General features: G+C 29.6%; 3 protein-coding genes across 8 annotated transcripts; 2 read left to right on the top strand and 1 right to left on the bottom strand.

Moving 5' to 3' along the window:
- Positions 1-3100: 3100 nt before the first annotated feature.
- Positions 3101-3550, bottom strand: LOC102670552 (uncharacterized). The gene has a single exon (XM_006582291.3). The coding sequence runs from the start codon at positions 3548-3550 to the stop codon at positions 3101-3103; it is 450 nt and encodes a 149-aa protein (XP_006582354.3).
- A 4099-nt stretch (positions 3551-7649) lies between these two features.
- Positions 7650-12083, top strand: LOC100790956 (uncharacterized GPI-anchored protein At1g61900). 6 transcript variants are annotated; one of them, XM_006582287.4, is made up of 8 exons: positions 7650-7936; positions 8439-8621; positions 9555-9649; positions 9767-9921; positions 10054-10308; positions 10437-10448; positions 10817-10960; positions 11098-12083. In XM_006582287.4, exons 3-8 carry the CDS (start codon positions 9645-9647, stop codon positions 11229-11231), a joined length of 705 nt encoding a protein of 234 aa, XP_006582350.1. In that variant the 5' UTR covers positions 7650-7936; positions 8439-8621; positions 9555-9644; the 3' UTR covers positions 11232-12083. The 6 variants fall into 6 exon arrangements, with proteins under 6 accessions (XP_006582350.1, XP_006582352.1, XP_006582353.1 ...); XM_006582289.4 differs by having other exon boundaries at positions 9555-9921; positions 11098-11142; positions 11745-12083; XM_006582290.4 differs by having other exon boundaries at positions 9555-9921; positions 10856-10960.
- A 4621-nt stretch (positions 12084-16704) lies between these two features.
- Positions 16705-23583, top strand: LOC100790437 (protein DETOXIFICATION 40). Its single transcript, XM_003526279.5, has 7 exons — positions 16705-17231; positions 17753-18384; positions 21067-21123; positions 22085-22323; positions 23027-23145; positions 23273-23359; positions 23451-23583. Exons 1-7 carry the CDS (start codon positions 16875-16877, stop codon positions 23511-23513), a joined length of 1554 nt encoding a protein of 517 aa, XP_003526327.1. The 5' UTR covers positions 16705-16874; the 3' UTR covers positions 23514-23583.
- Positions 23584-26144: the final 2561 nt, after the last annotated feature.

The raw sequence follows: 26144 nt of genomic DNA, 5'->3' as shown, positions 1-26144 counted from the left end.
AATTGACTCATTAGTTCAGTTGGTTAAAACGTTGTGCTAATAACCTGAAAGTCACACGTTTGAGTCTTGTTTGAGCCATTAATTTTAAATTAATTCTTCACAAATATTTTTTAAGAAATTCCATAAAAGTAAAGGATAAAATTAGAAAAATGGGAAAATGTGCTAATAACCTGAAAGTCACACGTTTGAGTCTTGTTTGAGCCATTAATTTTAAATTAATTCTTCACAAATATTTTTTAAGAAATTCCATAAAAGTAAAGGATAAAATTAGAAAAATGGGAAAATGCTAGGTGCACGTGCAGCAACAATAGTGTTGGGTGCACCTAGCAACACCCGTGGAGTATAGATGTTGCAAGCTGTATTGAGGAGTGGGATTAAATTGGATGGGTCGCTTTTATCAATAACCCAAATGATATATTTTCACCTCTCTTTGCTGCAAATATGTTATAACCGTAGGCTTATTTGTAACTGGTACCAGAGGCACCTGGTTTGCTTATCTTTACTAATATTATTTGATTTGCCGATTGAATAAAAAATAACCCAAATGATATATTCTCTGAGTTGTAGAGAATTAACGGGCTTAGGTTATTATGTTCTAATTCTCATATATACTTTTTTGTACATGCAAAGATCTTTGCACAACATGGGTCAAGTATCATACTAATTAATAATAATATAAGTGGTTTGCTGTGCAAAAGAAGAATAAAGATTTAAGTAAAAGTGAACCTGAAAATATTACATTTTCATATTTGATACAAGTTTAATAAAAATATTTTCAAGAATAATTGATTCCCAAAAATATAAATTACTCGTATACTTGTCTTGCTTCTTAATTATGTCTATGAAGAAGGATGAATATATTGGATTTTCAGAATAGAAGTTACGGATTATTTTTAAGCAAATGCTAACCAATAAAAGTTACGTAAGGAATAAAAGGAAAAAGTGTTATTAATGTTTCCCAATGAATAAAGTTTTTTTAATTTATTAATTCTTTAAACAGTGTCCTTGCCCGTAACCTTATTTTTATGGTACCAGCTTGTAACTAATAAAGTTGTTAGAATGAGTTAGGATTTAGCGTTGTTAGTTGAAGTCCAATTAACTACCTTTGGATACACCTGAAAATAATAGTACCTTTTCCATCAATGCGTTGATTTTGATTGAACAATATTAAGATTGACGTGAACTCTGCTTGCACTTTACTATTAAATATGTATAACCAAAGTTTCTTTCCAATTTCACTACCCACTACTCATACTAAACAGTTATTACGTATTAGGTTTCCTTCTCTGTCCTCAACAGAGAAAAATGACATGCGGTAGAAAATGACAATTTTTTCTTGTTTGTTTCTATTGGTATTGGTATTATTGTTACTTACTGAAGTTTGATGTTTTTATTAGAACAAGAGGGAATGAGGCATAAAGGAGATCGCTGATTTTTTTTCAATCCGACATAAACTAAAAGTTACTTTCATTAATAGCAGTGGAACATAATTATTTGCAGAATTATGATGACCCTTTCTTATTAAAAACATGTTTTTCGTCATCTTTAGGCAGAATCATCAATCATGTGTTTGTTGATGGTTACATTAAGCAGTGATATATAGCTAAAATTATATGAGTAGAATAATTCTCACTGCAAGACATAATAGTATTTGGACAAAGCTCATTTTAACAGTTGTTGGATCAATTGGTCGATTGTTATCGAGTTCTTATTGAATCAGTTGTTGACGTCTAATTTGATAAACTTTATGTTTGATGTATATGTTGAAAATTTCACATATAGTAATAACTTGACCTTTATATAATAGCTCCGAATAAATTAAATACATGTATTAAAATATCAAGGTTTTTTATTCTGAAATCTTAGTGAAAGACTAGATTTATTATCTTATGTTTGCTTTTTGTGAAAAATATCAAAGAAAGTGGATGATTTTTTCAAACAAACTGGGTCAATTATTCAATCAAATGATATTGAGCATGTTTCTCATCTTTTCTCGAGAAATAAATGGACTATTTCTTTGCAAAATTGTACTTAATTTCATATGTGACAATTCCGTCATGATTTCTTCATTATTTGGGGGAAGAGTTCGCAAGAATCGGATTTTTTGAGGAGCAACATATCCAGAGAGAATTGGATTTGGTTAGACAATGTGTGGTTGATAAGCAAGGATCAATTTTTTAACACTATACCAAATGTATCATCAAATATTCTATATGATTCCACGATATCTAATTTCATTCAAGTAATGGGTTCTAACCAATTGAAATGATTTTCTAATCAATCCAAGGATTATTTCGATTCATTTAGGAATGAGAATTTTGAAATATCGATCACACATTGATCAAACAAAGAGAAATTCAACAACTAAAAGAAAGATCGACAAAATTCTTCGAGGAGTTGAAAATAAACGTAAATCTGGGGATTACTCACAACCCGAGGATTCATTTTTGTAAATGGGTTTCTAGGTGTGAAATAAGGATCATCTTGCAAGATTAAATATTCTTGAGTGATCGATAATGAAACAGTACCGTGACGAGAAATTTCAACTTTTGAATTTCGATTAATCGAATCTTTTGCTCCCAGTATTATTTTGAGATGTTAGAGAACATCTATCTTCTCACAAACTAACTTTTTAGAATTTAGTTAAGATTAAAATATTAATTGTCAGATGTTTTACTTTCTTATGACTCACTTTCATCTTATGTTTCTTTTTTATTTCTCTATATTTTTCATCATATATATCCCTTATCAGATATATCACTTCTCTCTATCTCTCCTCTCCTTCCACTCCAATCCACCCGAAAATGGGGTCGATGATTATCTTGTACTAAGCATAAAAATCTAAGAGTTATAATTGTGTTAAATAAAATAAAACTTTTCCGAGGGCAGAAAATTGTAGATCATGGTTCCTATTTCTTAATGCCTCATCCCAACAAAATTAGTCTTTTTCATGAATAAACCCATCAAAATTCACAAGCTAATAAACACCAGATTTCTATTATCAAGTAACATTGTAACTACATCATTTATGTGGAGTTCAATACATCAAATTTAAAAAAAAAGTGTAATAGTTAACGGAGTTGGATTGCTAACAAAAATGCTACTTTATAAATTTATCAAGCCAGTGATCCTCTGGAATACTGTCTAAAGATGGCTTCCAAGAAGAATTCAGTCCCTGATCATCATCAAATTCACCAACCTCTGAAATTTTTCCTCCTCTCAACTTCACAGCATGTAATAATTGCTCCAATGAAGTGTGTTCATCCTTGCACCTCATCATCCTTTTCAACTCTTCTTGAGTCATTACCACTCTAATCCTCACACTTCTAGAATTACCCTCACTTCCTCTCTCACCTTCATAAGTACTATCATCATTTTGCATCTTGAATCTCACCTTCTTCATGCCTTGTTGATCCATCCTTGGCGCTTCTTCCAACTTGGACAATGAAAGTGCCTTTACCTTCTCAACCTTTCCATCAATTACTGGGGCTTCTGCATAGTTCTCATGATCTTGTGATGATATTTTGTTGTTCCTCAAACAGTTTCCCATGTTAACAATATTGAAAAATTGTAGCATTTAACTTAACAAAGAACAAGAAATGTGAGAGAGGCTATCAAAAGTGTGTTATAAATAGAGAATGGGGGAAGAGAAAAGCACATGGGGGTATCCGATTGTTGCGCCGGGTAGAGGAAATACAAAAAATAAAAATTAAAGTGGGGATTCTCTTGCTTGTTATCTTCATCACCATCAATTATTAATATGCATGCTTTTTCCTTTGTTTCATACTACATGAAATGAATATTTTACTAGCTAGAGGAGACGCGTCTGTTACCTTGAGCTTAAATCATGATTTGTGGTAATAAATATAGTATCTGAGTTACAAATGAAAATATTTTATTTGAGATTCGAGAAGTTACCAAAGAATTTTTTTTGTTGGTTTCAAATTAAAAGGGAGAGAGTCATTTTAAACTTTCAATAATTATATGTAGATGGTGATTTTTATTGATAAAATTAATGAATTGTAACTGATACATCAATGATTTGTGTTAAATCTTGTTTTTTTAATAATAATAGGTGGATTTAAACACTTTAACAATATAAGTCTTATAATAAATTGTTATGTATACAACTATATATAATATAACTGTTATTTATGAAAAGAAAAACTATATTTTTTTATAATAATGATTTAATAAGTTGTTTTTAGAATAATTTTAATTGATTAATAATTTATTAAGAATACATGAAAATTATTGTCAAATAGTAGTTCTGCTACTAATAATAATTGAATCTTACTTTTTAGGAAAGTAACGTTTGAACTTTTATTACGTCGTTTTCCCAATATAACAGAACATAGGATTAGGGCAATTATATTTAGTCCTGCAAAGTTCCAATTAAAGTGTTAATAAGGTCGACGTTGATGCCCCCAAATCACCGCTCAAAAAGCGCTAATCTTGGTTCTTCTCAAGTGGAATTCCAAAATCTTAGTTACTTTTAACATTTTTTAAAAAAGTTGTTTTTTCCCTAAAATATTAGATCATTCAAAGTACTCTTCTTTGTTCTTTTCTTTAAACTTAAAGATGCATTTTTTTTTCTTAATTTATACATAATCGACTCCACATTACATAAAAGGGGATGGCGAAGTTTACTGTTTTCTAATTTCTCACAATGCATAAAATAAATTCTGACAATGAACCAGTGTATTTATAATTAACATGGTGGTAGAAAGAGAGCAAATACAAAAACAATACTTCTCATTGAGCAGTAAGGCTGATGGGAACACCACACAACAACGTTAAAAATATCAATATGATACTTTTTTTTGGGGGTGAAAAATATCAATTTGATACTTTTTTTTTGGGTGAAAAATATCAATATGATAGCTTGCCCTTTAATTCTAGTGTCCCCCACGCTAAAGTTGGGGCCAATATGTTGCACCCAATTAAAGATGGTCAACCATGTTTTCAATTCCTGTCCATAACAATTGTATTTCAATTCCACCGAATATAGTAAATTAACGAACAAAAAAAAATGAAGAAAAACTTTTGTTTTGGATATTAATTGGATAGCAATTACCAATCCTTTTTCAATAATCAATTATATGTTTTTCAATGAGCACACCTTAACCATACTGTACTTATATTTTAGTCCACCTTCAGCTGACTCTACAACGTGGAGTACCTTATTGGCTTATTCTTTTATGCAAATTCAAACCTCATTATTATTACTTGGAACGAATTTAGACCCTCCCAAGTTAAAATTAATGCACAAATGTTGCGTTACTAATTAAAATAATTCGAACTAGCGTAAAGAAAAACAAAACTAGTCTAACCCTTGAAACGTAAGTTTCATTCTAACCTAAGCAAATTGAGAAGGAAATTCATGTATTGCGGTTACCTACAATGAATGTTGGCACATTTTAAGAGTCAAAACAAATTTATGTTCCCTGGATAAGGCAATGAAATCTCACGTGAAGGCGAAGGATAGTGAAACTAGGTTATAGCACAAGACATCTTCAGCCTCGGGACACCATTTATTTTCCAATCACTGTATTTGGCTCCATTTAGTATTAGAGTTGTTGATCTGTACGTTTAAGGGTCTTACGTGTAGAAATAGTAGCAAATGCCAGCAAAGATGGGGGCATCTCTTCACATGGGATAACTACCATTATAGTTGCACACGAATTGTTGGAACCTTGTAGCTCGATCTATAGTAATTGGGAGACAAGTACTATGCTTCCAACTTGAGATTGTTTCATCTTTGGCCTGTGTGAAATTTTAGTTTATTAGTAGCTTCTAGGCAAGTTCTCTTAGAACGTGAGTCATGAGAGCTTTTAAGTGTTAAATTTGCATGAATGAATATATGTGAGTGATTCAATAACAATGACTCAATAGATCCAACAAATCTCATTAGGATAGATTTTAATACATATTAAAATATGAGTTATGCGTCTAATTTAATTTTATAAAACTGATTTATCAGGTGAAAATTATCTTATATATTATAATTTAATCATATTATTAGTTGATGTGATATCTCTTATAATTTGAATTTTAGCAAAGATGAAAAACCCTTGGTTTCAAACAAAATTAATTAAGGCATATTTAATTTGCTCACCAAGAACCTATAAAAAGTTATTGCAGTTGTAATTTTAACAATTGGTGTCAATTAATTTTGTTTTTATTATATTTTATAATTAAGTTTTGACAAGTATTTGATTTTTTTAATAGATATAGATTATTACATTTTAATTAATAATTTATTTATTATTTTATAGTCAATTTTGTTTTTAAAAATAATAATATTATTTAATTAATTTGTAAAAAAAAAGATATTTAAAGTATAAGGTTCGAGTGTATATATATATATTGTGGTTAAATGTGAACACAAAAAATAATACTTTATTATTGTATCGTCCCATTTTATTCATGCATGCCAAAGCCAATAACAGTAACAGCTCTCGCATATGCCATGAATGGCGCTAATAATCCTTAATGATTAATCAAATGGGAGAATGAAGGTTGATGGAAATTAAATGATTAATGGGTCCATATATAGTGTTTTTCATTGTTTTCATGAAGGTCACAAATAGTGGAATTTGAAGTCTTATCCAGTGCTCGTAATGATCGTGAGTATAACTAAGCCAACTCACATCTCAGGTCTTAATATTATTATATATATAGTTTTTAAATTATACAATATATTAAGTTTTTTTTACCATAAATTCACATATAATGCATTGAATTTGACTCTTTCAAAATAATAATAATATATAAAATATAAAGTATTTATTTATTTAAAATAAATTCCTTCGTAAATTTTATTTAGTATATTTTAAATTTAATTAAAATATAAACACTCTTATTTTCATAAATAAATAATACATGCATAAGTGTAAATTATTTATATACTTAATTATAATTCAACATGTGTAAAGTTGATTTATTTTTTAAATAATTATCTTTCAAGTCATATTAGAAATAATTTCAATTTTTATTATTATCATGTTATAAATATAAAATATGTGTTATTTAATTTTTGTTAAGAAATTTAATTGACATTTTTTTAGTAAAGTATATTATTTTTTATTTTTATTTATGAGATTCAAATCCAAAAATTTGTGTAAAAGATTTGAGTTATGACAGTTGATTAATAAAAAAATAAGATAAATAATTAAATTTGTATGTGAAGATGTAATGTAGTGAATAACTGGTCCATAAAAAATGAAAATATAAATTTAGTGTCTAGTATCTTTATGGATAAATTTCACTATTTAACCAAGAAGAATATAATCACATGTTTATTAAAATCTATTTTTATATTAAAAAACAGAAATGGAAATATTACGAATACAATTGATAATGTATTATAATATAAAATATACTCTTTAATTAATTATTTATGATTACTTGCATTGAATAGAAAGACTTGTTAAAATGTGGGTTTGGATTTGGTTTCTTGAATCGAATGGTGCGTTGTTGGTCTTACTAGCATCGGACGGTTGAAGTTGTTTGTGGATACTGAGACAGCAGGTAACATGGGATTAACTAACCAAACTACCTCTCCACATGGCATCCAATCCATCACGTGCCTCTCACGTGATCATCCCTGATAATATGCCTGGCAAGTTGCAAAGCTCTCTCTCTCTTCTCTCTCTCAACTCTGAACTCAATTGTTAGTGAAAAACAGTGAAAAGGGGTTTCTTGCATTTTCTTCACTTTGCACTTCACTTCTCTATCTCTCTCTCTTTGGTTGCATTGAAGCTTTTTTTGTTTTGAGATTCTGAAGTGAGGAGCAACTTTCTTCTTAATGTTCACTTTGGGATTGTTGTTCATTTTCTTGGTTGGTGGCAAGCTGAAGCTATGAAGAGATTATTGCTCTCTCGCAGTTTCATTCTTCAAATTGCTGTCTCTCTTCTCCTTGTTCTTCTACTGTGTATGTATTTATTATTGCAGATATCTGCATGACCCTTGATTGCTAATTTAACTCTTTATTGCTTAATTTGTCACTTAGCCTTTCAAGTTTGCATCTTGATGGTATTTGGTCACTGAATTTCTGTTAGATATGATAGTGAATTTGCAATAAGCAATGGAGTTGTGCTAGCATCTCAAGTAGAATAATGTGTATTAATTATTGATGTGAAAAAGGAAAGCTTGATACAATTTTATGAGACAGTGTTCTTTTCTTGTGCATTGTAGAATGTCAATGAGGTATCAGAAATAGTAACTGAATTTGTTGTTCAAGTTGACTTGATGTATAAATTTTCTGCATGTACTTTATAAAATAATGCAGTGTGTTTGTTTGATATCTTAATGATGAAAGAGTTTACTTATTTTGAGGCCTGAGGCAATGTAGGAGTATTTCATTTTTCTTCTAGAAATATATATTCTTCCACAAACATAATTCCTTAGCTGAAAATTGCCTGTAATGTATGCAGTTATGAACAAGTCTCACGGCTCTTCAATCAGGTTCGCAAAATATTCGTTTTCTATCACTAATAAGGTTGATGCACTGCCTCCTGCTATCTCTCCAAGTAGTACACAGCCACAGCCCTTTATTCCCCTTCTAGCTCCTTCCCCATTGATACCTTTCACAAATAAATCGGTGCCGAAGTTATCAGGTACGGTTTAGTTTTCCTTTTCAGTCTGTCAGTGTGAGAGCTAACATTGTGAATCTTTGTTTGCTAAATTCTTGTTTTCACAAGTACCGCCCACCCTTTGTCTCATTGTAGTTTTTGGTTGTTGTATTGAAATTATGGGGTTTTAGGTATAAAGGGTGGAAGAGAGGTAAAAGAGAATGAAGCACTAAATTGATATTAACTGAGATTTATTGATGAGATGTTTATAAAACCTAGACCACTAATCGTTATTAATTTTAATCATAACCTTAATTATCAGGGAAATAAATCATGATTAGATAAGGAAATATGGTGACTAATTTTAAGAGAAAATGAGAAAACAGGGACACTAATTACAGAGGTAAGATAGGATAAGATATTTTTTTATATTCTAATGTACTCCAAGGGAGGCCAGAAGTAGATTGAAATTTCATAAAATATCTAAGCCAAAAGAGAATTGAATTACCATACAATTTAGGAAAGAAGAATGAGGACTGTTGAAGGATGCAGTTTGAAATTAGAGTGCAGCAGTGTAACACTGGTGAGTTCAATGCTATGGTAAGGTGCAACAATATGGGTTGACAATATGAGTTTGTACCTGAAGACTGGTGCTATTTTTTCCGAGTAGAAGGTGAAGTACAAGTGCAATGAAGTGAAGATTCAGTAGCATTGGTGCTATATATGGGTTTGTGTAAGTACCATGGTGGCTAGGGGTAACTCTACAATTATTCCTAGCTTTATTATATGATAAAAATCTATCACTGTGGATGGGACTATAAATGACATCTTGCAAGCAAACAGTGAAATCACTTTATTTTTTCTTGAACATGCTATTTCATGTGCATCCTGAGTATGTGTGTGTGCTTATCTTGGAGTGCTTTGTATTACAAACCTTTTTGGTTATTGAGATGACTTAGAATTCCTTTTTACTTCCAGGCCATTGTTCATTGAATTTCTCAGCTGCTCAAGATATAATAACCACAACTGCTACTGATTGCTGGACTTCCTTTGCTCCATATTTGGCAAATGTTGTATGTTGTCCTCAATTTGATGCTATGCTGGTGACCCTCATAGGGCAGTCTAGCAAATACTCTGGGGTGCTAGCTTTGAATATAACTCGTTCTAATCATTGCTTCTCTGATGTTCAGAAGGTCCTTGTCAGATGGAAACCATAGCTTGCCTGGGCCGACCGCTAGGATCAATGATTGCAAGAATATTGTCCTTCGTTGGCTGGCTAGTAAACTTGACCCATCCACTGCAAATAGTGTTTTTAGAGGACTCTCAAACTGCAACCTAAAAGAAGGTGAGCAAGTAGGAAAAAAGAAGAAAATAAAAGAAAAATACATTCTCCTTATATCGCATTCAATTATTAATTTTGGCTAATTTATTGAAATATAAAGCATATGTCTGACAACTTTCAATGTTGTTATAATAGTTAACTCAGTATGCCCATTGGTTTTTCCAAATGTCACAAGTGTTGTGAAAGAATGCGGGAATCTCATAAATAACCAAACAGCTTGCTGCAAAGCCATCAAAAGTTATGTGTCCTATTTGCAAGAGCAGAGCTTTTTAACCAATCTGCAAGCCTTGAAATGTGCTACATCACTTGGAAAGAAATTGCAGGAAGCAAATGTCTCCAAAAATGTTTATTATCTTTGTCGTATAAGCCTGAAGGACTTTTCTCTTCAAGGTTGGCATTGTCATATTTCCCTTGCTTAGGAAACTGCTATTTTACTCTTTTCGCAAGTACTGATACTGATACTGACACTTCTCGTGTTATGTTGCTAATGGCCGATGGACTTCCCTTGGATCAATCAGTTGGGTTGCAAGGTACAAATATTTATTGATATATTGCTTTGCCAAGCTGCTTAAATAAAGAAAACAATTGTATTTTTCCTTGTTCTTTTCACTCATAAAAAATATGGTGTTTTTTTTTTAAAAAAGTTAAATTTAAATTTCACTCAATTGAATTTAATTTGGGCTTACATGTTTAAAAAAAATGTAAGTAAACTAACTTCATTTAGGTATTGCAACACAAAATTCATGGAGAAAAATATACTTGTTACTTTAACTGATACTTTTAAGTGATATGAAAGTATATCTATGAACTTTATATATCATATTTTTCCAGACACTGCAGCTAATTTTACTTGGTTTTGCAGTATCTAACATTAATCAATCGTTTTGATTTCATCTAGAATCTGGCTGCCTTTTGACGAGTTTGCCATCAAATGCAGTATTTGATGGAACTTCTGGGATCGGATTCATTTGTGACCTTAATGACAACATTGTAGCTCCATGGCCCACAACATCATATTCACTTCCATCCTCATGCAATAGAAGTACGTATAAGCTCCCCCCCCCATATCACAATTTCTCCATTGTCCTTTGTAATATTTTTACCGTGACCAAACCAAAGACATATCTTCACTATGAACAATTTCTAATTCATTTGTTCCTTTTATTCATGGAATTGCAGCTACAAAACTTCCATCTCTTCCTACAGCAACGTCTTCACAAAATGGTAAGAACCATACTACTGTACTTCTACAAACTGGTTTTTCAGGTCTGATCATCTCTTCATTTCAAAGCAATGGCAGTTGTAAAATATAGGGTCAGTTAGTTTTAAATTGATTTTTCTCTCAAAATCAATTCTACTCTTTACAAAATTGATTCTTACAACTCCAAAATCTACCCAAGCAATCCAAGTACTTTTAAAACCCTTTTTCAAGGATGAGAACGTGATTATGAAGTCCAACCAAACATGTACATAAAAGGTTCCTTCTCTCTTCTTTCATGTATGATCCATATAATCATTAAAGAGGCAGATGTCTAATATATAAGAGCTATGAAATCAGTTTGTATTTTCATTTAATGTGAAGCACATGTCTTCCTGCTATTCTTGAAGAAAAATGAAACACAAAAAAGATGAAATGAAAAGAAATATTTTATATCTTCTTAAGACTTTAGCCAAATCATTGCAGGACTTTTGTAAGGATAGATTGATTATTAGACAATTTAATTAAGTGCACTGGAAAACTGTTCAACTTGATCACATGAGGAGCTTACCTATGTTGGATACCTATGCATTTTCATTGATGAACTTTGAATTTCCCTTTGTTGAAGGTCTTTCCATTAATTCATTGGTTTTGCCTCTCCTCTTTACCTCTATACTACTTCCCAAGAGGCTTCTTTAACCTTGGAGTTCTCTATAAGTTCTTTTGGCTAAAGGGATTTTTCCAGATAAGTTGGTTATTCTTTGAGGTTCTAAGAAAGGACTAAGTCCTTATTTCTTATCCAATCATCCAATATGTTTATATTGTCATTAGTTAATGAGTAGAGGAATCCAACTTTGTATTCTAATATTTGGCCATATCATTGTTTCAATATTCTTTGAAATTGTAATAAGTTTTTGTTTCCTTGTAAAGAAATAGTATAAATACAAAAGAGGATTATCTTTGTGTATAGTGTATACTATACAATTTCGTTGTGGCCTATTTGTCCCTCTTCCACTCAATAATGATATTGCACGAATTGGATGCTTATAATAATGAATTGGAATTTCTTTTCATGAGATTCTCACATGATGAGAGAGATATGTATGTATACTTCGCTAATAAAATGATTTTGTCATACATTGGTGTCACGTGAGAGACTTAATTCTGAAATGTTTTTTCAGTTGTTTAGGCCATAGATTTATTTTTGTGTGGTGCTGCGGTTGTGGCGTTGGGCCCTTTCCACGCCCAAAACATTGACAACGTGATATGAGAAAATTTTGTGTTTTCCATTTTTCATCCCGAGTCCTGCCATTGTGTTTATACTTTATAGATCTTGTAACTTATAAGCAACATATATTTAGGTACCATTCGGTAGAATGGAAAGAAAATGAAATAAGATGAACATTTTGAATTAAAATAGAATGTAAAAGTGTGAATTTTATTTTATTTTATTGTTCATTTCTTCTCATTTCCACTATGTTTCTTTTCAAACAAATAGAACCTTAATGACATCAGTTCGGACTCATGTCCACAAGGAGATAAGTTTGAATTCTATTGCTATTAATGATAATGAGAGAATTTTGTTAATAAATAATGTGTAAGTACTTCTACAGGGTTTTGAGTATGAGATTTATTTATATTTACTTATCACATATAATTATTTTGGATACTACCATAATTTAAGTTTAAAGAAACTTTTAAGTTTAAAAGAAGTTAGTTTAATTGTGAGCATGACATGACACTTTTTTTAGGTAAATATGTAATTTCGTGTTTAAAAGGAAGTGTGATGTATTGATATGATCCTTATACGTTTTTTTTCTTCTAATCTATCAATTTTATGACAAATTCATGATAATTTAGTTTTTGAATTTATTAACTTTGTGACAAATTTATTCAAGTACATTTAAGAGGATTAATTTGTCATAAATTGATCTATTGAAGAATAAATTGTTTACATACAAACTTTTATCGTAACTTCTATCACTTTCAAGGATAAAATTGTATATTTATTCTATTTTCATTTAGTTAGAAAATTTCCTTATACTGTGCTGTCAGCTATGCCTTTAAAGGGGAAGGCTTTAATATTCAGTAATATAAGAAACTATGTGTACTCAAATTTGGTTAACAGAGTACAATGACTTGCTTGATAAATGTACTCAAATTTGGTTAACGAAGTAAATTAACGGGCTTTAATATAATGACTTGTTGTTAGTTTAAATTTTAACAGAATTGACTTCAAATGAATAAAAAAATATTCATTTATGTTTTGAAATGACATTTTAAAAAATTTAATGATAATACACTAACGTTTGAGAATATTTAAATAATTTTATATTATCATCTAATCATAATTTTATATTATAGAAATAAATAATTATTATAAAAAATAACTTCCAATCTCATGAAAATATAATATACTCACCTCTCACACCATGAGGATATGAACATTTTATATTCTTAGTAATTAACAATTTTTGAAAATATTTATTCAAAAACTGCATCGAAGATAGAAATATGACATTTTCAAGTTCACTTTGCTTATCCTATTTAATATCTTAAAACAAACAAAATCTAAATATCATTTCATAACTTCTTGTGGAACTAATTTGACTCATCTCAGTCACAACTTGTGAAAATTCTCAGAATGCCTTGCACTTGCGCACTCACCATGGCATTTCCGTCCTTTCATTCAAATTTATTTATTTTTCTGTAAAGATTGAAGTATTATAATTTGTTGTTTCTATAGCAGAAATACCCATTTTTGGTTTATGTGATCTGGTGAGGCAAACTAATCGTCATTGATTTCGTCATAAGAACAATTATATGGAGGGGCTTGTCGCTGTCGATGAGTTAGTGGCATATGTGATATATACATATATGATGCAATTAAATAACAGTGAAGGTTCTACACTTACTATGAAGAAAAAATCTGAGAGCAACCAATGAAAAACAAAACAGAAATTGTTCACTTTCTGGGACAAATTAAATCAAACTATCTTATAGAAGTCTGAATACACTCGACTCAATCTTCCTGAAATACACTTGGGAAGGGACAAGAAACTTTACACATCATTAAGTCTTTGATTAAGAATTAGTTTTATAGTCGATTAAAAGAACACAAACTTATATCAAGAATTAGTCTTATATCTTGGGACAAAAAACCAAATACCCTAATTATGGTGATTGAAAAAAAAAACTGAATTATATCTGATCATTGGAGGAATGCCAACCTCACAACTAGTTTGGATTTGGTTATGATTTGAAATGTGTGCTTATAAATTATAGAGGACTTAGACTTGCATATATTGGAGACGTGTTAATGTTAGATTCGTAGTCTAAACATCTTAGGAGTCCGGAAAAATAGAGAATAAACACTGAGAACGATATTCCATTAACAGCCAGATATACAACTTTGAATTTGCATTAACGTAAATTAAGACTGAACAAGACTAGACAGCTGATCTTTACCTGCAATATTGGTGGCTGAAACTTTTTAAGCCACCATTTCTATTAAACTTAAATAATTTGTTAAAATAAGGTTCGAAGATTTCATTATGAATTTAACTGTCTGGCTTTTGATTACCGCTTGAATTAAAGAAAACTTTCAATGCACATAGCCACATACTGGTTCTCACATGCTTTCTTATACTGATTTGATGATAAAAGAGATTCTAGAACTCAATTCTTATTTTGAATTTTTTTGTTTTCGTGGTGTCGAATCGTGGATCGCGGCGGAATGATAATATAGAAAAAAGAAAAAGTGAGTGTGTTTTCCAAAAAGGAAAACTTGAGAGACACTATCAACATTTGTTTAAGGAAAATGTCAAAAAAAAAAAAAAAGAGTGATGTACGATTTAAGGAAAAAGAGAGTTTGATGACTTTTTACGCATTAAAAAAGTATTAATACCTTACATGTTTATCATGAAGTTAATAACCTTTAATTGAGTATAATAAAAATAAATTGACTTGTATTTTTTTTTTTTTAAAACATGAATTATATTTTTATTTATTTAGAAAAAGAAAATAATTTTTTATTTAAAAAAGAAAGGATTCTATGTTTCCTAGTTTTTTTTAGGTCGACAAGGGTCTACCCTCACTCTTAGTATCCCAAGTGCAACTAAAAACTCATACTTATATAGTTCTTTGTAAAAAGATAGTTTGTGTGTTGGGTTGATTTTATCTTCTTTTCTTTGAAAGATTTGTTTCAATTGCATGAAAGAGAGTTGTTAAGGCGTTGGACCTTGAAATAAAGTTGAATTTTAAGAAAGAAAAAATCAGAGATAATTATTTAAGACATTGGACCTTGAGGCGATCTAAGTAATGTGTAATTTATGTTAAGAAAAAGGAGAATTGATTGATCATTTATTTGAGTATTTTTACCTTTTTTAGAAAAAAAAATTAATTTTGTAATAAACTTTACGAAGTCAAACAAGTCGAAGATCTAACATAACATTCACAAAATTTACTCACATTTTATTGAAATACCTCCAAACACGTTAGAGGCCCAGTGTAAAGTGTACGGAACGTGAAAAATAAGAATTGAGTGATCATTTATTTGAAAATTTTTTTTTAGAAAAAGATTTTAATTTTATAATAAACTTTGTGAAATCAAGTAAATAAGAGATCCAACATGACATTCACAAAAATTACTCACACATTATTAAAACACCATCAACCAAGTTGGAGACCCAACATAAAATACACACAACATAAGCGTGTACTTAACCTAATGGGTTCTTAACTCTTTTTTTTTTCTTTTTTCTTTTTTTTTTTTGGTTACTGTTCTGTTTTTTTTTTTTTTTGACTCCGACAGAATTAGAATTAGGGTCTGAAACGTGGGTTTAAACTAAAGGGATGCTAATTGTTAACCATGTAGATGTAGCCCATTTGAAATACTACTAATTGAAAAACTTCAGGACAGACCATGATGGTGTCTAAATTAACTCTAAATTCTTCTCTTGCCAACCATTGGACTCACGTCACTTGACAATGCAACATGCATGTTTTTAAAAGCAGTAGCATCCAGTGAGAAACTTTTAAGTTGTAACTAATTTCCTACTTTGCGTTTGCAAATGAATATTTTTAATGTATAAAACTATACATGTGTATAATATAAGTGCACTGTTAACACAATTTTATACACATGTGTAAGTTAAAGTTCCCACCCAATAATTACCAGCCTCAGCTGCCGCATATCCATGTGCTGCGGTGCATCTCTATCTGCCAGAATTCAGGTTATCATTAGATCATGAGTAGTCAAACATCAATTACTTTGATGAACTTATCAGATTATTTTAGTTTAATTAATAATTTTAAATTCAATTTTTAAAAGTTATAATTTCATATTAAACATTTAAAAGAAAAATTTTATGAACAAAATATTTGTAGTACTTAAACATAAGGATCAAATCTCTAAGTAAATATTTAAAAAACAAGATTATTTATCATCCATATCACATCATATAAACTTATCTCTTTAATCATATTATATTTTATAAGCTATATAAAATTTACTAGAAATGGTTTGATACAGGTTACATATCACTAAATAATATAAATGATACACCAAATTAAAACTTCCTTTTTTGAAGAAACAAAACCAAATGAAATGAAAGAATTAAAAACATATTCTCATCCAACCCTAAAGTTCAAAACACCCTTTTGTGGCTGAGCCTCAAAGCCTCCTCTGCTGCAGAACAAGAAAAAAAAGGGCTTATAGTCCACAACATTTTCCAAACACAAACAAGTTAGTTCCCAAATGGATTCTACATCAGTTCACAAGGACATAGATGAACCTTTGCTGGTCTCAGAAGAACCTTCATCACCACAACCACCTTCTTTTACTCAATCATTCAGCTCAAGGCATGGATCAGATGGTGAACTTGAGCGAATACTCTCAAACACCAGCGTCCCTTTCGCGAAGCGTATTGGACCGGCAACATGGGTGGAGTTGAAGTTCTTGTTTCACCTTGCTGCTCCTGCTGTTATCGTCTACCTTATCAACTATGTCATGTCTATGTCCACACAAATCTTTTCAGGCCACCTTGGTAACCTCGAACTTGCTGCTGCTTCTCTCGGAAACACTGGCATCCAAGTCTTTGCTTATGGCCTCATGGTAGGGTACTACTTACACACCCTGTTTCCCTCCATCTCACGCTTCCTAATTATGTTCACAAATTTCATTGTGTTTCTTGATATTAAAATGAAATTATGAACAACCGCGATCGATGCAACCACAGTTGCAGTCTTAGACACTCCAAAAACCTTGAAGTCGTACAAACCGTTTTTTCCAAAACCTTGATTATGTTCTTGAATTTATGTGCCACTCATATCATCATGCTACTATATTCACAATCAGTCCAAATATTCTGAGATTTTATACTAACCATGCATAAAATTAGTCTCTTCAGAATGAGAAAATAGTATATACATCAGATTTTACATTATCATTCAATTACAAACTGTCATATATTATAAATTTGTTAATCACTTATTATTTTTACCATAGTTTCTGATTGATTAACAAATGTATAGACATTAAACTCATTCATTCATAAAGAGTATATATATATATATATATATGAATTTAATTAAAATTAGCATGTTTTTCCAATAATTCACTCATGATTTTCACAGTTGGGAATGGGGAGTGCAGTTGAAACACTATGTGGACAAGCATACGGTGCTAAAAAATTCAACATGTTAGGCATATACTTGCAAAGATCAACGGTGCTTCTCACACTAGCAGGCATTCTTCTAACCATCATATACATCTTCTCCGAGCCCATCTTAATCTTCCTAGGAGAATCCCCAAGAATCGCGTCGGCAGCAGCACTTTTCGTCTACGGCCTAATCCCTCAAATCTTCGCCTACGCTATAAACTTCCCAATCCAAAAATTCCTCCAAGCTCAGAGCATAGTGGCTCCAAGTGCATACATTTCAGCAGCAACGTTGTTGGTCCACCTCGTATTAAGTTATGTTGTTGTGTATAAGGTGGGGCTTGGTCTGTTGGGTGCATCTTTGGTGTTGAGTGTTTCGTGGTGGATCATTGTGATTGCGCAGTTTGTGTACATTGTGAAGAGTGAGAGGTGTAAGCACACGTGGAGAGGGTTCAGTTTTCAAGCATTTTCGGGGTTAGCAGAGTTTTTTAAGTTGTCTGCAGCTTCAGCGGTGATGCTGTGCTTAGAAACGTGGTACTTCCAAATTTTGGTTCTGCTTGCAGGATTGCTTCCTCACCCTGAGTTGGCTCTGGATTCTCTTTCTATTTGGTGAGTCATTCTCTTCACATATACCACTACGAGTCACTCATACCAACACATGCAATATCTAACACACGTACACCTTCAATTATGTCTAATTTCATTCAAAATTATAAAATCTGAACACCCATAATTAAAATTTGATGTTTTTCAATAAATTTTAATTAATTAAAAAAATATATTCAAAGATGTGTGATAAAGTGTGTGTTTCTAGCATTTTTCATGCTACTATTTTCTAAACACTTCCAATAAGTGTTAGAAAATCTTTAATATGTTTACTTTTTTCTTCTTCTTCTTTTCTACCTAACCTCTATTTCTTTTTATTTTTTTATCACGTTTATTACATATGTGATTTTCTCTTTCTAAATTTATTTATTTTATAAAAAAAATGTTTTTAGTTTGTATACTTCGATTAAACTTGGTTGACGTGCTTGTGCTTTTTTATTGATAAATGTAATTAAATTTATATTTATCAATACAAAAGTACATGGAGAGGGATGAAAAGCTGTATAAAAATTGAAAAAAGAATAAGAAGATTTAAAAGGAAAAGAATTCATTCGAAGTAGAAAAGTTGGGATGATGTCTGGATTATGTATAGGAAGAGTCTAATTCTTACCTTTTAGATTTAGGAAAAAGAATCTAATTAAAATAATAATGGTGTTTGTCAACATTAAATAAAAATTAAAAAATTGTGATAGTAATATAAAAGTAAAAAAATAAATGGAAGAAAAAGTTGTATTTGAATCCAATTCCAATTTGTAGGCCATAACTAATCCAAGGATGAAATAGCCTGCCACATTGCAACATAATTTGGCTTATGCTTGTTGTACTTATTGAAATTTAAAAACAGAAATCTTCATGGAAAAATTATTGACCCTTATAAAAAGTAGAAAACAAAACCCAGTTTTCAATTACGTCACAAATGACTTGTACTTGTCGAGTAGCAACCAAGTAAGTAGTAGTGCAAGAAAGAGATGGGGTTGGTGTCCAAGGACAAAATCTATTCCTCATATTGTGCTGCAACCTGCAATATGCAATAGTGACAACACAAAGTCTTTCCGTCGTACATTCTGATATTTTTAAATAAAAAAAATTACATTATAAGTTTTATTTAAAGTATTATACACTAAATTATAAAATGATGAGTTAAGTAATAAATTTTATGAAGTTATAAAATTTCATTAATTGGTTTTGTAACTTAAAAAAATATCATAATACTATTTTTGAAAGGAATATCGAAATGAATTCAATATTCTCTTAATTTATTTTGTTAATAAGCTTTTAGTTATTAAATAAAAATAGATATCAAATATTTGTATAGTTCAAAATATTAATCTTATTATTTATTTTATTAAGTATATATAGACATATTTTTATTTTAAATATAGCATTGATGTATCCTTAAACGTTACCATTCATGCACACATTTGGTAGTGTCATAAGAAATGAGATTTCAATATTAAGAGAACAAAAAAAAAAGGGAAATAGAGGTTAGGGTTATATTTGATAAGATATTTTAGTTAATTTTTAATTTTTATTTATTTATTTAAAACCTCGGTTGTCTGTTTAATTATAAATAATTTTTTTAGTAACTTTTTAATATTATTTGAAATAGTATTTTTTAAAATATTAGTTTCTAATTTTTTATATTTCTTTATTTTTTATCTTTAATATATTTATCAAATTTCATGGTTTTTTTTAAATATATCATGATTTTATTATTTTTTATTGTTTTACACATTTCAACTACTTTAATAGTTAATTTTACTAAATATTTATAATTTAATAAGTTATTTTTTTAATTTTTAATTAATTATTAAGTTTTTAGTTAATTTTTTTGAACATAACTTACATCATCTAAATGGCCACACCTCTTAAAATTATATGTATAATGAGTTAGAATAAAATAACTTTATTACTATTTAAATGTTTATTGTAGAATATTTTTTTAAATAAAAATATAATATAAATTTGATAAGCATATTTTATCGAATTTTGTTTAACACTAACTTATTTTTTAAATATAATCTCGTAATCATAATGTTATTCTAGTTTCTTTATTTTTTCAACTTTTAGTATTTTAAATCTAATTTAAACGAGCATACAATAAACATGTTTAGTTTCTTATTTTATAACTTAATTCACGAAAAAAATTCCATAAATGAATTTTCACCTAAGTCAACGTTTTAAGTTTTTCAAATGAGAATAAAAAAGTAGCATGATGGTGTTGCGTTTCGAAACAAATCTCCTCATATCAACTCGGGACTCAACTCGTGGAATTATTTAAAATATTATTTTTTCTTTTAGGGTGTGTTTAGAAGAAAAAATAAAAATAATATTAGAAAGAAACTGTGTATTTTTAGTGGGACTCATACGTTGATACTCTATTTTAATTAAAAAATATATGCATATATGTGGTTTATGTATCCTTATGTGTCACACTCAAATTACTGTAGGTTAATTAAGTTATCTCTGTTGTCTCTTGAATGTAACACTTAGTCATATCTTGATTAATCTAATTAATGTTCCTGCATGCAACACTAGAAAACGATTATTTTTAATAAAATAATCGTTTATATTTTTAAACTTTTTTTTTTTTTACAAAAAAGAAGGTGATTATTTTTCTAAAATAAAGCAATTGGTTAAGCAAGTTTTAATTTCTGTTTGATTAACATGTATTTGTTATTGCAGTACCACATTTTCTGGATGGGTTTTCATGATCTCAGTTGGATTTAACGCAGCTGCAAGGTTTGATACTCCTTTCTATGGAACTGAAGTTTTGAAATTTTTTCTTTCGTTTTGCTTTCATTTTAATGCTGTTTTTTTATATTTTAAATTACATAAGCATTTGTTGAAAAATACTCATGTTTATTCTCCTGTGTGCCACGCTGGTTGTCACTGTTGTGTTGATGATGAAAAATATTCGTTTCTATGTTTGGTAGAAAGTAATGCACGTTTTGACTATTAATTGACTAATGACTACGATTAATTGTACATCATCATTGACCAAATCTAGTGACGAACAACATGTATAGAGGAGGATAATCAATTTCCATAAATTAACATCTACTGATTAGTATTCCATATAATTGAGAGATAGTGAAAAAAAAGTCAATAATTAACACCCAAGAAACTATCATGCTCTTAAAGGCATAAAGAGAAAATTCTATACTAAAATATATTTTTAGCTAGGTTATTACATTATTAAAATACATGAATTGATACAAAATTATTTTAATTTAATTAATGATCCAAAATTCGAGTCATGAATATAAAACTGATATAATTACCATTGAAAAAAATTGAAGGAAATTAGGATGACATGATAATAATAAAACATGAGTATATGTTTTAACTATTCTTCAGTTGTGAATACACATTACGCCAAAACATGTCCCTCCTTGTTTCTCCGTTTTTATATGGGAAAGTGAAAAACTTTACGCCAAAACACTTAGTCCTTTAACTGGGTTTTGAACTTATTCCTACGATCCTTTATAACATTAAGTAATTTTTTGCAAAGTAATTTTTGCATTAGATCAATCATTTTATACTAGATTATATTATCAACTTTTTTTATAACAAAAATATTTAAATATAAATCATATCATTTTAAAAATTAATTTTAAGCAAAATTAAATTTGTTAACGTTAAATTACACGTATATCATGTCAATAATTTTAAACATTATTTTTGTCTGTCATGAATGCAGTGTGAGAGTGAGCAATGAACTAGGGGCAAGAAATCCAAAATCAGCATCATTTTCGGTGATGGTGGTGACATTGATTTCTTTCATAATATCGGTGATTGTAGCACTTGTGGTGCTGGCAATACGAGATATCATTAGCTATGCTTTCACAGACGGTGAAGAGGTGGCTGCTGCTGTCTCAGATCTTTGTCCTCTCCTTGCTCTTTCTATTGTTCTCAATGGCATTCAGCCTGTCTTATCTGGTAATATATTCTTTTGACTTTGATATATAATAATATTCATTCCAATCACTACAAATAAAAATGTTATGCACATGAATGATTGGATTAAACCATTGATGTAAAAACTATACAGATAATTTCATGAATCATGCATATGACACGAAACCATTGTATGTCTTGGGGTCTAGCCTGTACTATATCCTATAAACAGACAATATTATTAGTTTAGAAAATATGTACAATTGATAAATATATAGTATCACATTGTTATGTATAATACTATCATTGTATATTTATAATATTTATACGACATAAGTATATTTTTAATTATTACAAAATGAATGAATCATGTAGTATAATTATTTATTTTTGTAATAATTGAATACTTTAAAAACGACATTTGAGGTGTTTAATTTCTAATTGCATGGTTATAATAACGTAAACTCATAAAGGAATTTACTTACTCCAATGACAAATTTAAAGAATTACTATCGATCTCAGTTCTAAGTTTTAAAATTATTCTTTCACCGTCAGATTTTAATTTAAATAAATGAATGATTGAGATTAGAAATAACCCTTTAAACTTATTCAATTAGTACTAAATCCCTCCCCATAAATTACATTAACGAAAGTTAAAGTTTTCTGTTAACATACGACATTTTTTTTATCAAGGTGAATGCTAGGAATTTCTGAAACTAATGCATGTATTATAACGTATCTAAAGGGGTGGCTGTTGGATGTGGATGGCAAACTTTTGTTGCATATGTCAACGTTGGTTGTTATTATGGAATTGGCATACCATTGGGTTCGGTTCTCGGTTTCTATTTCAAACTCAGTGCTAAGGTATGTTACTCGATTGGTGTTGTATACCTTTCTCATCCAAAAGCTAGCTCTGATTTAATAATGCAAGAAGAGGTATATGCATATATTTAATTTGCATGCACGTATTGAGGACAGTGTCTGTATGCAGGGAATATGGTTGGGAATGCTAGGTGGCACGGTTTTGCAAACAATTATTTTAGTGTGGGTCACATTTCGAACGGATTGGAATAATGAGGTAAAAAAAAAAAAGAAAAGAGGTTGTATATGTATATGTATGAAGGGAATGAGCTATATAGTAATTTCTAATCAATATTTCTTGATTGTAGGTTGAAGAAGCAGCAAAGAGGTTGAACAAGTGGGAGAACAAAACAGAGCCACTTGTGAACTGAAGCTCCTTGTTTCTCAATGTAGCTTAGTCTCACAATTATACAATAATACAAATCAGGCTTTACATCTCTGATCACAACTTTTTGTTGTAAATAAGTTATATATAACATTTGGCTAAATTGATAATTTCACTATCATAGTGTGTTGGTCTAACCCGAAGGATTGGTGAAGCTATGTTTGAATATCCGTTCATTTTCCTCCAAGCATACGTTCAGAGCAAAAGTAATCTAGGGATTTTTCTCTAAATGTAGGTTGAAAATCCCTCCAACGCATTCCCAAAAATACACCTAGTGGTTAGGCATAATGAGGTTACATATTGTGGGATGATCTATTTAACAAAAAATTTCTTATTTGATTCTTGAAATTTTAGACTTATGACCGATTATCATATATAAAAAAAATTGAGTCTTTTGAAACGAAGAAATGCACTTTAGAGAATACAATACCCTTATAAGTGATGATTAGAAAATTGGTTGAGAATTGTGACAAAATCAAAAGCATATGTAACAAAATCTAAAATTAATTAGAATTTTAATATCTAATTTTCTATATAAAAAAAATAGATATCATTACACTTTATCTTTTAAAATGCGCTCTCATGAGAGTCAAATCCTACTAAAAGAAATAAAGATGTTTAACCTCGAGTCCATTGTTTGAAATGAAGATAGTTGCTCTTATTAAGAAACCATTGAACCTTGTACCCTAGCTACCTCCTCTTCCTTTATTTATCTAATATATTTTCTTTGCTGATAAAAGAAAAAAAACATTAAGCAAATTATTTGCCACAAAAAAAATGAGTACGTACTGCAATAATATTGAAGATTATTGAAAGCAGGATTACTATAGATTATTCTAAAAGAAAGAAGTAAAACCGTTTATAAAGTCTAGAGGCTTAAATAAGTTTTTTTTTATCTCTAGTAAACATTTTGGTTTTTGCATTTGTTACATGATTTTTTTATGTTATTAATTGGGACTATAAAATAAAATACATTAATATATTATGAACTAAACACAAAATTTAATGATTTATTAATAGGTAAAACAAAATATCAAAAAAAAAAATTTTATTAAAAAATAAATGTTAAAATTAAGTATTTATTAGAAATTAAAACATATTTAAGTAAGTTGGAAAGTATATGATCTCACTCAATCCTAAGGTTCAAAACACCAGTTTGTGTCTAACCCCGAAGCCTCCTCTAGGTTAAAAAAAGGCTTAGTCCACAACATTTTTCAAACATAAATATGTTAAAATTTTCTATTTCAATAATTATTGTGGACTAATATTATAAGACAATTTTATTAGTTAGTTATCATTAGTAAATTTTATTTTATGTGATCGAATTAATTGAGCTAGTTAGACAACTAAGGAATAAAGAGATTCCAGTTGAGGAAGAACCATAAATCATCGATTACGATGTTGTTATCCATTTTCTCTACACCATTTTGTAACAGATTCTAAGAAGAATATATAGATTAAAAATCACATAAGAATTCATATTCCGCTGCGTTTGTTTGATCAATCATTATGGGTTCAGGTATTCTAAAACTCTTCTTGATATGAATCATGTCTACGCGAAACCCTTGTATGTCTTGGTCTAGATAAACTATATTCTTAGAGTGTACAATGTGAGAAGCCTAACTCAACCCCAAAAGCTAGTTCAAGGGTGAGAATTGCCCCTCACTTATAAAGTCTAATATGGTTGGTGGGTGCTTGTCACCACAAGCGAAGGTTAACGGAAGCGTGATCAGAACCTACTCTGATATCATCTTAGAGTGTATAATGTGAGAAACCTAACTCAACTCCAAAAACTAGCTCAAGGAGAGGGGGTTATCCCTCACTTATAAAGTCTAATATAGTTGTATTGTTAACCGATGTGAGACTTGGATTATTTTTAACATATATCCTACTAACAGACAATATTATTAGTATAGAAAATATGTACAATTGGTATATTATAGTATCACATTGTAGATTTATAATGTTTATATGACATAAATATATTTTTAATTATATATTATAAAATGAGTTAATTTTAGTTTTAGCTTTTATTAAAAAAATATTTTTTTATTTTTCTAGAACTTAAAATCACCATTTTTGGTATATGAAAATTAATCTGAGAAAATTTTACTAATGAAAATTAAAGAAAAATTTTGTTAGGACCAAAACTAAAATTTTGCTGGCCATCGATATATTTAAACTTATTTATATTACTGGTTTTTTTTATTAAATAAAAATTTAATTTAAATATAATAAAAAAATGATCACTGTTGATCATTTTATTTCATGGATTATTATGTGTGGCAAAATTATTAATATCTAATTGGTTAATAATAATGATGCTAGCTAAAAAAATTGGTTAATAATATAAAAGAAATAAAAAACAATGTTTTAAAAGTAAACTCATTAAAGTTTACTGTTAACCAAAAAGTCATTGTTATATATCATTGTTGTACTGGTTTGTTATGAATTCGATCTCCTTAAAAAATTTGAGTGTTGTAGATAAAAAAAGAAAAAAGTAATTAGAAGAAAAACCTTCCTAAAATGATATTAGTCATCAGCTAAGAAGCATGAACGCGAACGCGGCTGCGGAGGGGCGTGTTACATGGACGCGAACTCAACTCGCGTGCGACAT

Source organism: Glycine max, chromosome 6 (genome assembly GCF_000004515.6).
Source record: "Glycine max cultivar Williams 82 chromosome 6, Glycine_max_v4.0, whole genome shotgun sequence".
Lineage (NCBI taxonomy): Eukaryota > Viridiplantae > Streptophyta > Magnoliopsida > Fabales > Fabaceae > Glycine > Glycine max.
This window is presented reverse-complemented; position numbering and strand designations above follow the sequence as displayed.

Excerpts from the sequence above, each read along its gene's own strand:
- LOC102670552 (XM_006582291.3), bottom strand. The coding sequence starts at position 3,550 with ATGGGAAACTGTTTGAGGAACAACAAAATATCATCACAAGATCATGAG.
- LOC100790956 (XM_006582286.4), top strand. The coding sequence starts at position 9,759 with ATGTTCAGAAGGTCCTTGTCAGATGGAAACCATAGCTTGCCTGGGCCG. Across the intron at positions 9,922-10,053 it reads AAACTGCAACCTAAAAGAAG|TTAACTCAGTATGCCCATTG; the intron begins GTGAGCAAGTAG and ends TTGTTATAATAG. Across the intron at positions 10,961-11,097 it reads TCCATCCTCATGCAATAGAA|CTACAAAACTTCCATCTCTT; the intron begins GTACGTATAAGC and ends ATGGAATTGCAG.
- LOC100790437 (XM_003526279.5), top strand. The coding sequence starts at position 16,875 with ATGGATTCTACATCAGTTCACAAGGACATAGATGAACCTTTGCTGGTC. Across the intron at positions 22,324-23,026 it reads CATTCAGCCTGTCTTATCTG|GGGTGGCTGTTGGATGTGGA; the intron begins GTAATATATTCT and ends ACGTATCTAAAG. Across the intron at positions 23,360-23,450 it reads GAACGGATTGGAATAATGAG|GTTGAAGAAGCAGCAAAGAG; the intron begins GTAAAAAAAAAA and ends TCTTGATTGTAG.